This window comes from Chenopodium album, chromosome 18 (assembly GCF_948465745.1).
Source record: "Chenopodium album chromosome 18, dcCheAlbu1.1, whole genome shotgun sequence".
Taxonomy (NCBI): Eukaryota; Viridiplantae; Streptophyta; class Magnoliopsida; order Caryophyllales; family Amaranthaceae; genus Chenopodium; species Chenopodium album.
Genome location: NC_137851.1, coordinates 18,364,533 through 18,379,919, shown reverse-complemented (window position 1 = coordinate 18,379,919; position 15,387 = coordinate 18,364,533). Strand labels below are relative to the sequence as shown.

Genomic DNA, 15,387 nt, shown 5'->3' with positions numbered 1-15,387 from the left:
GTATTGACTCTATCCTACAAGGTATCTTAGCCTTGTCGGAGCTTGATTTGGAATAATAATCCTACTAACGTTTCCCCTCAAAAAAAAAAAAAAAAAAAAAGCTGTGCAAAAAGTAAAATAGATTAAACAAATAAAAACCGACAGGGCAAGTGCACCGGGCATATGACTTTGCCCACATTTTGGACCTTCTTCTCTCTTCTTTGCTCAATGGCCCGTAATCCTTGCTTGGCCCATTCTCAAATCTCTTCCTTGGACTTCGAATTTTGGTCCAATGCTTCTAAAGCTAACCCGACTTGGTAAAGATGACCACAAGTCCCGGGTTCTCCTTCTTTGCCGAGCCCTTAATCATTGGGTTTATAACTTCTAGCTCGGTAACGGGCTTCGGACACCGGTCATATGTGTGCACTCCATGTCCAATGCTCGCAGTGGCTAAGTAATCCCGGGAAATGCCTCAAAAAATTCACAATTTTCTATAAAATAATACCAAATCAATGAAAATACTTGAAAATGCATATTAATAATAAAAATAGCTCTGAAGAGAAAAAAAAAACTCTTAATTATGACCGAAGGACGGGGTAAAATACTATATAATATATACACATCAAAATTCTTACATGAGTTTTCATGCAAAAATGTGTCATGTTATTAGAAGAAATAATTTGGATAGATCAATTCAATTTACCATCTCACTTAGGAAATGTTTAGGAGTTGAAATTAGAGGGTGGCAATCAAAGTTGTTGAATCTTTTTGGGGGAGATGTACTATGATAAGGGATATGTTAAAACCCTATTCAGTCAATTATATGCCAACTGAACTAACCCTTTTTTATCAGTGTTAGATTTTTTATCAGTGCTAGATAATCTTTAACAAAGTGTTAGAAGTTTTTGTGGAATAGATGAATAATATCCCATTATTCTGCTAGAGTTAGTTAGAGGCATGTTATGAAGCCTATAAAAATTGGTGATTTGGGGAGTTAGAAGACTAAAAGAGTGGAACCTCACTTTCATAGATAAGCTTGGATGGACTATCTTGAACAATCCAACTAAACTTTAACTTGGTTAAAATCATCAATAATAATAATTAATTAAAAAATAATAATAATAAAAAAATTAAACAAAGCAACTTTTGGTAGAAATCTTTTAGTTTTCAGAATGAAAGTAGATTTATGAAATGAGAAATTCAACGTCCCTTTGGTTCATCATAAGGTGAGTTCCTCTCCTCTATATTTACTTATTAATGGGGATGTTCCTAATTCTAAGGCTCATTGATTTGTCTCGAATATAATTAGGAATCGTTGTTGGTTTCCAAAGGAAGTTCAATTCACATGTCCAAAGGAAGTTCCATCCCAAAATCAAATGGCAATAAGAAAAGTAGCCCCTTAGCCTTATAAAGTGATTAACTCTCTATTGTTTAACCAATATGGGACACTTACATGTGGTGATAATTGGGAGGTCTATTATTCAACATGCCTTCTTCTTACTTCAAGATGTTACTATGGGATTGTATCCATTCCATGCTTCCAATAGCTAATAAACTAGTTACTTTCATCCCTATCATTTTCCTTATTTGTTCTCCATGTGGCCTATAATTTAGTAAATCCCATTTTGCATCTTTTTAGTGATAATTGTTTTACTTGTGGAATGAAATTTTCAAAAAAAAGAAAGAAAAAAAAAACTAGTTATCCTACTTCCTTAATTTTCAAGCTTTGATTAGTCTAAATTGTAATGATTTGATTAACTATTACCATGATCAAGATGTACATTAACTATGAGAAGACTAATACAGATGGAACGTGGAAAACAATCGATTAGCTGCTAGAGGTTGAGTTATAAGAATGGAAGATAGTTCTTGGCTCATAGGATTTTCAAGAAAATATACTGACATAAGTCCCCTTGCTGCATGATAAACTTCTCGCTCGAAGATGTCAAAACTAATGATCTTCCGATTAAGATCATGCTTGATACGATTGGAAACAAGATCCATCACGAGTTGGCTTCAGTTATCAATAATGTAGCTTAGCTAATTATTTATTTTACTATGGTTGATTTCAAGCATATCAGAAGGGCTAATAATGTGACGGCTCATGAGTTAGCAACTTTGGGTATCAAAATTACAGTTGTGCATATAACCCATCACATCGTCGTTCCAGACTGCATTAAGAAGATCTATGAGGATGAAATAGGTTTGAGCTCATCTGGATGCTAGCTTCTTCGATGTTAGCTTTGTTCCTCTAGTTGAGTGTCTTTTAAAGTGTTGTACTTTGTGGTTAATTAGCAGTATCTAGGTTGATTACTTTTAGCTAACACCAAATTTTTCTTACTTATGATCAATTAATTTTCTGCTTGGCAAATTCTAAAGGTTCCTCGACGTTGAGTTGCCCCTACTCACTGGCTGGTAGTGAAGGTTCGTCAGCGTCGTTTTCTTTTTGGTCTTTTTAGCTTTGTGCGTTTTATTCTTATTAGTACTTGTCAAAAATAAATAAATAAATAAATAAATAAAATCAATTTACAGTCAAACTATGATTATTGATGAACATCAAAACTTAGCTACTTATATTTATTAAGCATATTGAGACCAATCTATATATATCATAATTTGATTTAGCATGAATCATAAAATTAAAATAAAGTTAAGGGCTAACATGTGTCTATCCTGGTGCTTGTTTTAGTATAAAGTACTGCAATTCATTAATATCAATCTATGTGCTAGATCTTGATGTTGGGGATCCCTTTTATAAAACACTGCAATTCTAGTAATAACATTGGATTTCCTACACATTTAAACTTTTACACTTTAACACCCAATCGCCATTTTTTAAATTTGCTGATGTGTGCCAGACATAATGAAAGACCAAAGAGTAATGCAATGACAAAAAATGATGGAAACGTTTTGGCATAAATAACTTTTTGCATTTAGCACCTTACTAAGTAATTCTGAATATACAAGGTAGTTCTATTACATCGGTATCTGAAGAAATTCTTAATGGCAGTTTTGAATGTCGTCAAATGACTGTAGTCTGTACATGCACCCACACTGGCCACTGCAGGCTGTGATTCAAAGGAAACCAACGCTGTCAGAAATGTATCCAATTAACGATAGGCAGTTAAAACACAGCATATAGCACAAGCCATCAAAGTTAACAACAACCACGTCTATGTCGAACCAACAATAAACATGATCTTCCATTTCAAGAGTGTATAGAACACCAACAAGATGATTCTTTCTTGGCCAAGTTTGGTTCATCCACACTTGGCTTAAGGAGGGACTCACAAAGTGCACCCAAAAGACAGTACTGGTACTTTTCTAAATGACGGTATTCATTCATTTCTACATTTCTTTGATACAGAGCCACCTAACAACTAACAAATACATTGCACAAGCAGAAGCACGTCTGTTATGTGTCACACATAACTACATATTTCAAAACTAATGAAAGACACAGGAAAATAATAGACCCCTATCTCACACAAAGGTCTCTCATTCACAACCATCAAAAGTAATGTTCAAGTAAAAAAATTTAGGATTTCAAAAATAAAATAGACAGGCTGAATTTTCATTACCTCAAAAGCTTTGTGAGGCAATAGTTCTTTCTTCAATTATAATCTGTTTAACGAAGTTACTCCATACAACGGACAAGAAGAATCTTCCCTAGTTAGTGTACTGCTAGTCTGCTACAATGTACTCAAACTTTCAAGGAATCCTGCTGGTTCTTCTCCTTCTCTGATAATCTGAAACATGTCAACTTCATAGATTAAAATAATTAAAATCAATATCACACAAGTAAAAATAAAGCAATTAATCTATCCTGTCATATTTACACTTTCCTCTTTGATTCATTTGGGTGTGGCAATTTTACAATATGTAGTTTATGCACAATGAACTATTTCCCCTTAATTCATTCTACCTTATAATCTTTGTATGTTTGTGCACACTGATTAGAAGCGGGTACAAGAATGATAAGTGACAGCGTAAGACCATTTCCATTGGTGAGCTCTTGCAGGGGTTTCAATATATTTTTTTATGCCACCTTATTCGGGCCTTTGTGTTAGAGATGCATTCTCGTTTTATCAGCTCCAAATTATTAACTTTAACTTGACTTTTTCTGTATTCACTTTCAAAAGGAGTAGCCTGGAAAAAACAAATATGGCACTAATAAAGCAACATCATCACCTCATAAAAGTAAGTGTTCTAAGGTTGTCAAAACAGATGCAAAAGGGACCTCCCTCAACAGAAAAAATTGGCTCAAGAAAGGTCGAGACACATGTGAAACCCACAGCAAAAACATGCTCTAGCATTCACATGGATTCAAACTTTAGAAAGAAAAAAAAAAAATCAATGTACAAATTCATGTTAGAACAAATTATAAGTTATAAATGACATAAATTTTAATATAAAAAACTGGTTGCCTAAGGCACTTTTTGGTTGGGAGGAACCGGGAGAAAAAGATAAGTAAGGCAGAATCCTTTGTTTGGTTCTTAAAATTTAATGGGATATGATAGCAAATGAAGGGAAATGGAAGCAAAACTCCCTTAACAAAATCTTCCCTTTCCAATTCTCCCAAAATGAGAGGAAGTTGGTAGGAAAGAAAGAAATCAAATATATTAAGCTTAAAATTCATTTTCCCTTCCTTCATCATTACACCAAATAATAGATTCCACAACTTTACCTTCCTTTACTAATATTGAACCAAACAAAGCTTAAATGTTCTTCTTTGAGCCTTTGGTTCTGATCACTTCTACATATTTTCAGATTATAATCAAGTAATTAGAGCTTATAGCACTGGTTAGTTGCTTGCTCATGTAAAAGACGACAACATTTTCAGATATATCCAAAAAACATTTCACTTTGGATTCAATTTCTACATCGGCCAGTTATAGTACAATTACTATACTCCGCCCACCCAACCAAAAAATTGCATGAAAGATGGGGAAAGTAGTTTGACAAGTCTATTTTCCAAAAATATGTATCAAATGTGTCGATAACCAAATCAAACAACTCTAGCAAGGATAATGAGTTTTTCAATAATCTCAAGGTAAACAATTCATAAAATTGCATCATACCTCATTATATTCAATCTTATATTCACACACATGCTAAAGGGAACCCAACACTACACGATGAGATTTCCCCCCACATTGGGGTGCACAATGAGAAATCATCTCAGCAAGAGTAGCACAAAGGGGTCAATATATACTTCCTCCGTTTTTTGTTTTTTTTTTTAATACATAATTGCACCATTTGGGTTGGGCACAAAGTTTAAGAAAGGAATGAAATAATATAAATGCCCATGTGACTACAAACAAAGGAGAGAGAGAGTAAAAGTGAGGTAACAAGGGTAAATATCAAATGTAAATAAGGGTAAAATAGGTATTTGGTGTGTGAACACAAACAAAAAGTGTATGAAAGTAAAACCATTATAGAAATGGTGCAACTAACATGCAACTTCCTTAAAGGAAAATGGTGCAATTGAAAAAAACAAAGGAAGTACTATTAAGTTATATAATAATCAGCGCACTGCTAAAAATTTGTGATCATGTTTACAGCCATCTCATGGTAAATACTTACAGAAAAAAAACATTCTGGTGATAAAGAGATATATCCTCCATTATTTTTTGCTTGACGCAATTTGAGAAAGAGATTAGAGAAGATAAATGGATAACACTAATAAATAAATTGGAGTTTTATGGTATTACTTTATTTTTATATAACACGTCTTTATCTCTCTAATCTCCTGCTCAAATTGTGTGCCAAGGAGCTATTAGTCAAGCAAAAAGAATTTAGTATATAATTTGATGTAAACACTATGCTAAATGGATTGTCCGGAAACTGTCGCATTTTTTGGGAATCACATAGCGCAATGCCTAGCAAGTCATATGGCAATTACCAAGCTTGAAGACGGAAATAACAAGTGAAACACATGAAACGACACAGCAGTAAATTCCACAAAGGCCAGCCCAACCAAGAGAACTAAACATGTTTTCATGGTCAACTGTTGACTATCCCAGAACTAAGAAATAGAATAAGTTGAAGCACGGGTTTGAGAACCTAACAGTGTATTAGACACTTCTGATTATAGTAATGATCATGAAGTCGCAGAAGCACCAGTTCTCTGATGTCGCACATTGGAGACTTAAATTGACATACAGAAATTTAATCCATTTTACCATGGCAGTTCTAATGTTTTTTTTTTTTTTTATCTATTAATATTATAATTGAAAATATACTTTCCCACATCTTATCTTAGTACTTGCGAAGAAAATAACTAACTACATGTAGCAAGTAAATTTTACTAGCAGTGAATTTAAACATATTTTAATAAACAATGTAAGTAGTGAATTGGCCTTTAATAAACTATACGTACCATTATAAAACTCTTTAGCATGCTTTCATAATTAATAAACCCTCTATATGCATGATTTAAAACAGAATTGTGTATTTATCAAGGATTAAGTAAGTTTTGACCAATTGACCTCTGCCCTCTGCTCCAATTGACCTATTACATTGTGCGAAATTGAAGGGAAGAAATATATAATAGCTAAGTGAATCTCACGGTAACAAATCAGTAGCTCTTATCATCATTGAAATACAATAAATAATACTTCGTAAAAAAATAATAATAAAAAAAAAAAAAGAACTTGTCCTTCATTGGTAATCAAGGGCAGGGAAAAAAAAAAAAGCATCGGGGCCAAAATAGTGGATGCTACCAAAAAGGAATTGGTAATGCCATACATAAAGGAAAGCACTCATAAATAGCGGGGATAAATAGAGCTTTTGCACATTATCATTCCCATGAGTATATATTCATAGACCTATGGATCAATACAGCAGTGGAGTACCTTTTAAGCCTCGAAGGTGATCTCAATTTGTTAAAAAGGTTGACTAACATTAAGTTGCATCACCATTAATTAAAAAGGTGGACTAAATTTAAAACTTTTAATAGGCATAGAAGTTTCCTATAACTTGTAAGCTTTTAATATTTTATAGACAAAGCAACAAAATAAATTTAAATTGTATATAAGAATAAGCCAACTTTTATATTGCATCCCTAGTTAGCTTCTAGTCCACCACTGCTAAGAGTGCTAACATCCCAGTTAGTTTCTAATCTACCGCTGCTAACATCTCAAAAAAAAAAAAAAAAAAAAAAAAAAAAGAAAAGTAAAGACATGGAATTGGTCTAATCCTTTTTTTCTATGGCAGAAATTAATAGAAGAAGAAATAAAATTATAGATCAACTGTATCGATAAGCAACTATTTATTTCTAACTTCAATCTAATTGCAAACAACAGATTTCAAGTGAAGAAAGCATGAAATCTTAAATTTCAGAGAATCAGCTATTTACATGTAGACTCTACTCTAGGTCACTGTGATATTTGCAACTATTAGATATTTATATTGATTAGGAATCCATAAATTGCATAGCCAAGAACAGAAAGTATGAGCACGGGAAACATACCTTAATGTTGGTGGTTTCGGGGAGACCCATGCGAGATAGAACATCAGAACCAGCTTGCTCCAAGTCAGTTAAATCTACACCACCTACTTTCCTATGTGCATGAACTTGACTTTGACCAAATTTGGAAGACTTGCCAACCCAAAGATAGATATTTAAATCATTGATGGGGCATGAAACTCTCTCTGGAGCAATGACAATAAACGCTGAACTAGAATCAAGTTCACATATTTCTGAAACTGATACTTTCTCTAGATCTGGTAAGCGGTAAAAAGAAGGCAGCTTGATATCACACTTTGTGGAAACCACCGCCACAACTTCTGCAGTAGCACATGGGGTAGAGTTTTCTCTAATGTTATTACAAACACTTGCTAAAGCAAATTCCTTTACATGTGAGCTACTCTGGCTTGCTACTTTATCAGAATCAAGATCTTTTTCAAAAGACTTGTTCTTGCTAGCTGCAATCATTCCTCCCTTATCCAGCTCAAATGATATGCAGGTATTATCATTTACGCAATCATCTTGTTTGTTGGCAAAAAACTCTTGGGGAGATTCTTGCATCCTTCCATCACCAACTACATTTGGCAAAGTCAGGCACCTGGTTAAGCTACCCCTACGCTCTGCAATTGACAGAGGTGACCTTCTGGAAGGTAAGTTAGTGGACCTTAAAGGATTTGAACCAAAGTTAACCTCAATATAGCCTGGATGGTTAGATACATTTGTAGAAGTTTTAGAAGAGAGGAGAGACATGTTAGAAAATGCAGACATAGCTGATGATAGTGATAAGGGTGACTCTAAAGGAGACTCAGAGGAACACTTTGAGTTATTACTTGAATCAGAGGAGATAGATTCTGGAGATAGATAAGGTGATGATGACAAAGATGATAAAGATGGTGATGACAAGGAGGAAGGAGATGAGGACATCGAGGGCACCAATGTAGCATCAGACTTACGTGAGTTACTGGAAACAATGCTTTCACCATAATTATTGAGCTTAGAATCGGAATGAAGTTTATTGAGAACCAGTTTTGGAGCTAAGACAAACTCTTTCATATGTCCTGAGGCAAACTTGCGTCTCAACACACTCCAGCTATTCTCTCGTGCAGGCAGATGTGTTTCATATTCAGTCTCTGATGACGTGACGGGTGGCACAAACCCCCCTTTAATTGCCTTTTGAAAGATCTCAAAATCCACATCATAAGAAGCTACTTTCCTCTCACCAGGCTGAATTTTAGCCTCTCCATGCTTTACTTCACTAGCAGATTTGTCCATCCCAAAATCAGAGAAGATATCCCAAAAAAAGGATGGCTCCTCACCTTCCTTAATTACAAGGACAGGCACCTGCACCCTTTCATACCGCACAATTTGAGTCACGGCACCTCTTGCCTCCCTCTCCATTATAACTTCACAATTCTTGCCCAGCCAAACATAAATTGCAGAAGACACTTGTACAATAAAGGCACCTCGGGAATCAAGGGCTGAAGGAGACAGATTGTTTAACATTTTTGGAACAAGATGTAAAGGGTCATATGGAGAATGGGGAGCAATCCTGTATACTCTTAATAATGAACTTGGACTGAGAGGAAAAGCATGGACTCTTTTCTGGCATTGCAGCAGTTGGCAAGCAAACCCCATATTTGGATCAGCAATACCCCTAGCTTCTTTCACATACTGAAATGCATCATCAAAGCTCTGCCCCTCCCTCCACATAAGATATGCAATCACTAGTGAAGTAGATCGAGATACACCTTGACAACAATGAACGAAGACCTTCCCTTTCTGCTCCCGGACATCTTCAAAATAATCAAAGACATCATAGAGTATGCTAGTAATATCTTCTGAAGGACTATCCTGAAGCCACAGTGTTCTATAAACAAAGTCAGCTTTAAAATACTCAGGGCAAACAAAACCCACACAGTTGAGCACATGGGTAATTTCATTCTCTTTCAAAATATTCCTATCCTTAGCAACAGCATCGCCTCCAAGATAAATGTGATCTGCCACCTTAGAACATTCTTTGTCAAAGAATGCAATCTTGTCTTTCTTAACATAACCCCCGTTCCTCTCCGAATTCGTCTGAATAGCAGACATATCAAGCTTCAACCTTTCTGAACCTTTATTCACATCCCTACCACTGGGAGTGGGTGGTCCAGGCCACTCTCCTATATCATCTGAGCCAGCCTTTGGCCACTCATCCAAGCTCCTCCGAGCAATGGCGAGTGGCTGCAGTGGGGGCAAACACGATCTAGCTTTACAATTTTGTTGGGAACGAGGAGTTAACGGAGCAGGGAACCTTCGTGCTTGTATACCGTTACCCCCAGAGTTCCCATTTGGATCTACATTATCATTATCATTAATTTCGGGGTTATGGCCAGCGGTTCTAGATGCTGACCATGAAGCCGACCTCCAAAATTTTTTGGGGGCATTATTGCAAACTTGATACTGACCCCATGAACTAGCTTCATCCTCTTTACCTACCATGCCCACTTCCCTCCACAATTTATTAACCCAAATTCAACAATTCCCAATATTTATATACTTCTCCTAAGCCTAATTGAAAATCTGACAACTAATTATCTAAAAATTATAATATCAAACCCAAATCAGCTCAAACAAGTTGTACATACCTTTGAGAACCTGCAAAAACCCACTCATTCTAGTGAACAAAAAAACAAAAATTGAAATACCCATCTAACAAAAATGAAAAAACAAAACAAACCCACAAAAATCAAGCACTAAAACAGAAAATCTACGAATTAAAAACCAAGAAAAGACAACAAATCATAGCAACAAATACATTTCTAGGGTTTCCCAAAAAAATCAAAAACAGCGAGAGTGAGTTCGAGTACAGTAAGAGATTTAGAACTTACAATGATGAAGAACGAAAGCATCCATGAAAAGGAGAAGAATAGTGCAGAGTGTGTGATAGTATACTTGGGTTCACGAGAGAAAGAGGAGAGAGAGAAGAAGAAGAACAACAGCGAAAGTGAAGAGAGTACAAGTCTTTTTCAAAGAGGGGGGACTGTATTATTATTTAATTGCAAGTTTTGTGATGCTTCATAGTTCAACAATCAACACTTATTAATTGAAAGTAACCCTTGCTTCATAGGGTCCCTATGTTTTTTATTTTTAAAATAATAAAATTTCACAAAATCTTATATGTAGCTGGCCACACCATGTGATAGGGGTTATTTCGTTAATGTAATAAGGGTTACTTGGTTGATGTTAAAGGGGTTACTTCGTCAATGTTATAGGGTTACTCGGTTGGTGTTATAGGGATTACTCAGTTAGTATTATAGGGGTTACTTTGTCAGATTTATATGGGTTATTTGTTTTTTTATAAGTGGCCACATGGTTTGGCTGGCCACACACAAGACGGACTGATAAAGTTTTATGGGATATTATCCTTCTGTCTTATTAGGATGAGTAAAGCTCCCTCCGTTCTTAGGGCCTGTTCTATATTCAGCTTAATTTCAGTTCATTTCCTAATTTCTTTCTCTCATAAACAATTCAGTTCAGCTCAGCTCAGCTCAGTTTAGCTAAATTTAGTTCAGTTCAATTAATCAGAACAGGCCCTTAAATAATGTTTTTATTTGTCAAATTTCACCGGAATTAAGAAATGGGAGAATAAATTACATCAATTGTAACACCCCCAAAATTTGAACTCTTTTTATAATAACTAAAATCATATTTTTATTGAAAATCGTCATTCAGATCCTGGAAGTGTTATTAAGAGGCATAGGAAAGTTCGATAAAAACAAACCATTAAACTATTATACCATAGCTAGGTGGTCTAAAACAAGTATAACTTATTACAACCTAAACTTAGTATAAAACTTAAACCAAAAGTATATTAAGTGACAACAAAGACAAATAGTCTTATTCTATGATACGTCCTCACTCGAACCAACCCGTCTTACCAACCTGCAAAAGTAAATAGGAAACACAAGGAGAAACTCCAAAATCAGATAAACTGAGTAATTACGACTCCATCCCGTAAAATAAATAATTTATTTTGAAAACATTTTTTATATGTGAAATAATAAAATAAATGAATATAAGTTAAGCACTCACACAAGTAACAAATGACATAACCAGACAAATTTACTTATAACTTATATTTAAGAAAGGGAAAGAGAACGCTAGTAGGCCGGGACTAATCCCAAAGTAACCACCTATTTACAAGGGTTGCGCATCACCCTGTGTTGGCCAAGTATATGTCAACATAATGTCCCTAGTGTGCACACCCCTCACTAATCTAATGGGTAACCGCAATTTACCGCGCACCAAAGTATTTGAAGGAAGACTCATGAAAGGTAATCGATAGAAAGTGTAGTATCAAACCTACTAGAAGCCTATTGGGTATCCACATATGTGCACCAATAGAACAACATGTAGTAGGGCAACCTGTTCTTCACCCTTTTGGGGGTTTCATTTTCCTTCTTAAAAGTATTATATTTTAAATTATTTGCAAATAAACACTTAGTCATAAAATTCACATATAATCCAAGATTATACTTATAAAAATGATAGTACCCAAGGCACTTTTTAAAAGAAATCAAGTATCATAGTATATTGTATAAAATCGTCGTATCAAAACATCATATTCGAAACAACATATCCAAAGTATCAATACCAAAGATAAATCAATATTATCGTATATGTAGATACTAGTAGTAGTAAATGTATTATCATTCACTTTAATAAAAATCGTTTATAAAGTTTATAGAATAAACTACATACTCATAATTTATTCTTATAACATGTCTACTACATGTATAGTCTCATCAAAACGGTTTCCTAACGAGGTTCTAAGTTGTTTGATGGACATTGAAAATTACTTTGATTGCGCGAAAGAATAATTTCGTCCTACTAATTTCCTGAGAGATCTCCTATATAGCGTCTGTCTATAAATAAGCGGGTAAAATACATATATATATATATATATATATATATATATATATATATATACATACATACATACATATATATATATATATATATATATATATATATATACATATATATATATATATATATATATATATATATATATATATATATATATATAAGTTAGTACATATAACATACATGTAAATAAACTGTACCCTTGTATCTAACAAAGCTAAGAATGACAAGATTAATAAAAATAAAAATAATCAAGTTAAAACCAAAATTACAACAATCCGATTTTAATTTTTAAAAAAAAAAACTAAAAGAAAATCTTTTGTAAAACAACCAAATATCATAAAAGAGGAAAAGAAACACTTGCTTTCTAAAAAAAAAAAAAAAAAAAAACTCATACTTTTCCTCTGTTAAGCTCTCACGAACTACAGAGTTTTTTTTTTTTTTCAAGAAATCTCATCATCCCATGAGATTAAAACACCATTACAAGGAAAAACAAAAAATGAACTTGAGAGCAAGAGTGTGGAAAACAGCCGGTATGATTAGACGATAAATTGGAAATGGCAACCTTGCTTGCGTCGGTAACCATGGTGGCGATCAAGGTAATTAAAGGATAAGAAACAAGATAATCAGATACTCTAGCAAGGAAAATATATCAGAACTCACCAATAAGTGTATAATTTTGAGAAGACGGTGATTCATGAAAAATTAAAATTGGTGGATGGTGAGTTTATATACTTGCCGGGAGGGAGAATGAAAGGTTGGGGATGATAAAACGACAATTACACATTCAATTAGGATGAACAACTGAAATTTCATTGATGGGGAAGATGAGGAGTTTTGATTAATCCATGGTATACATGAACTGGTGAACATATCCAGTTTCTCGTCTCCATTATTCTTTCATTTTTTTTTTTTTTTTTTAAGATTAATAAAATCATAAAAGGTATAATATTAATAAAATCAGTTTAACTAAGATACTAAAACCATTTCATCCTTATCAAAACTGTTTGTCATTCTATTAGAAATTTTGCATCGTACCAAAAATTTCATCTCCAAACTTTTTTTTTTCCCTTTGAAAATTAAAATAATATTTTAAATCGGAAAATTCCCCCTTTAAGAAAATAATAACATAAAATTACGGGTATTATATCAATAAATAAAGTGAAAAGTACAAGAGATGTGAGTGGGTCCTAGATAATAAGTACATTAAAAATAAATAATGCACAAGCACATGAATAGGGCACAAATATTTAGAAATGTGAGTGTATTTTAGACAGTTGAGTTTATAAAACAAATGAAGACAATTAGGTCTTTCCATAGTGTCTAAATATGAAGTATAACAACAATTTGAAACACCTAAAAAAGAAAACGGTAATTTAGGAACAAGGGGTATTTTAAAAGTGTGTTTGGCACTGACTTTTGAGTACTACCTTCGTTTACAATATTTTTTAAGAATGCGTCGCTCTAATTATCATAGAGTTTTATTGGCTAAGTGGATTAAATTATTGGCTAAGTGGGGTTTTTTGTGTAATAGTTAATTAAAAATTATAAAGTACATGAGAGGAGAGAAATATTTTTTCTTACAAAAAAGTAGAAGTGGGGACCATCTGAAGAGAGAATCAATAAAAAAAAATAAGAAGATGGCCAAAATAATAAATGATGCATTTAATAAAAAGCCGAAAATGAGAAGTGATGCATTTAAAAATATAAGGTGGAAATATAAGTCAAGATATAGTTGGTGGGAATATACAAACTATTCCCTTTTACTTATAATAAAGACCAATAATATCTTTAGTTCTCAATAGGTATAAGGAATACAAGTTTTAAGTTTATATTCGAACTTAGGGCCTGTTCTCTTCAGCTTAAGTTCAGTTCAGTTCAATTCAGCTCGGCTCAGCTCAGTTCCTAATATCCTCCTCTCATAAAATATTCCGTTCAGTTTAGTTCGGTTCAATTCAGCTCAGTAAATCAGAACAGGCCCTTATACATTGAGATGATTCCAACAAGTTTTCACATGAGTATGATTAATCACTAACATTGGTGAAAGTAGATTATATAATTATTGCAAAATGTCAAAGTGAGACATTTTTAAGAAATGGAGGGAGTAATAAAGACAATGAATGTGGGCAATAATTATCATTAAATTGGTTGTACAATACAACCACATACTCCCTCCGTCCCCAAATGACAGTCCTTTATGGGCAAATTTTAGTCCCAAAATGTTCACCCCATTTGATTTTTCCAACAACCATTAATATTAATTTTTACTAAAATTCCCTCCAATTTGTAACAATATTTGTGTAAATTTAACTTTCCCATATAAATTTTGTTTTCCCATGTAATTTTATTACTTTCTCTTTACTTTTTTGCATATCTAATGTCAATTTACTTTTTCAATGTACTTTTTCAATACCCATAAGGGACTATCAATAGGGGACGAAGGGAGTATCATATATTCATTTAGTTTTTCTATGCACATGATGGGTGCATTACACATTAATTAAAATAATTTATATCAATAGTTTCAAACAATATTTAAACACCAAGATCTTATATTATGGGTTAAAAATAAATATGGTCCAATTTGTTGAAAAGTTTAAAATAAGTAATAGATCAAAGTAAACAACCAATTGTATATGTGTAGTTATTAGTAGCTAGCTATTCAATTATATACATCAAATGAGTGAAACAATCAGATTAATAGGTATATACTTAGGAATTTATTTTAGGTCATTATTAAAAAAAACCTAATGGAATTGATAGCTCTATAGAGAAGTTAAATTGACACTACCCAAAAATACATCTCAAGCTTCACAAGAGATTATCGGTCGGTCTAAGGTCAAAGTTTTCATCCCATTTATGTAGGTTGATCCGACAAGACCCACTTATTATATAGGTTGGGTCATGATTGAACTTCCAATGTAAAATTTATACAACCCATGTATCTACAAGACTTTTATCAATATTTTGGTGCTTTTTGGAATTAGTTACGTAGTAAAATAAATTTCATCTTTCAAGTTTTGATTTAT

At 33.4% G+C, this 15,387-nt stretch overlaps 1 protein-coding gene across 2 annotated transcripts; it reads right to left on the bottom strand.

The window, feature by feature from the left end:
* Positions 1 to 2,866: 2,866 nt before the first annotated feature.
* Positions 2,867 to 10,477, bottom strand: LOC145591597 (protein-tyrosine-phosphatase MKP1-like). 2 transcript variants are annotated; one of them, XM_081648104.1, is made up of 4 exons: positions 10,321 to 10,477; positions 7,454 to 10,087; positions 3,561 to 3,742; positions 2,867 to 3,047 (listed from the first exon to the last, which is right to left on the bottom strand). In XM_081648104.1, the coding sequence occupies exons 2-3, from the start codon at positions 9,929 to 9,931 to the stop codon at positions 3,683 to 3,685; spliced, it is 2,538 nt and encodes an 845-aa protein (XP_081504230.1). In that variant the 5' UTR covers positions 9,932 to 10,087; positions 10,321 to 10,477; the 3' UTR covers positions 2,867 to 3,047; positions 3,561 to 3,682. The 2 variants fall into 2 exon arrangements, with proteins under 2 accessions (XP_081504230.1, XP_081504231.1); XM_081648105.1 differs by having other exon boundaries at positions 3,561 to 3,728.
* Between the last annotated feature and the right edge of the window lie 4,910 nt (positions 10,478 to 15,387).

Excerpts from the sequence above, each read along its gene's own strand:
- LOC145591597 (XM_081648104.1), bottom strand. The coding sequence starts at position 9,931 with ATGGTAGGTAAAGAGGATGAAGCTAGTTCATGGGGTCAGTATCAAGTT. Across the intron at positions 3,743-7,453 it reads CCGAAACCACCAACATTAAG|TTGACATGTTTCAGATTATC; the intron begins GTATGTTTCCCG and ends TAATCTATGAAG.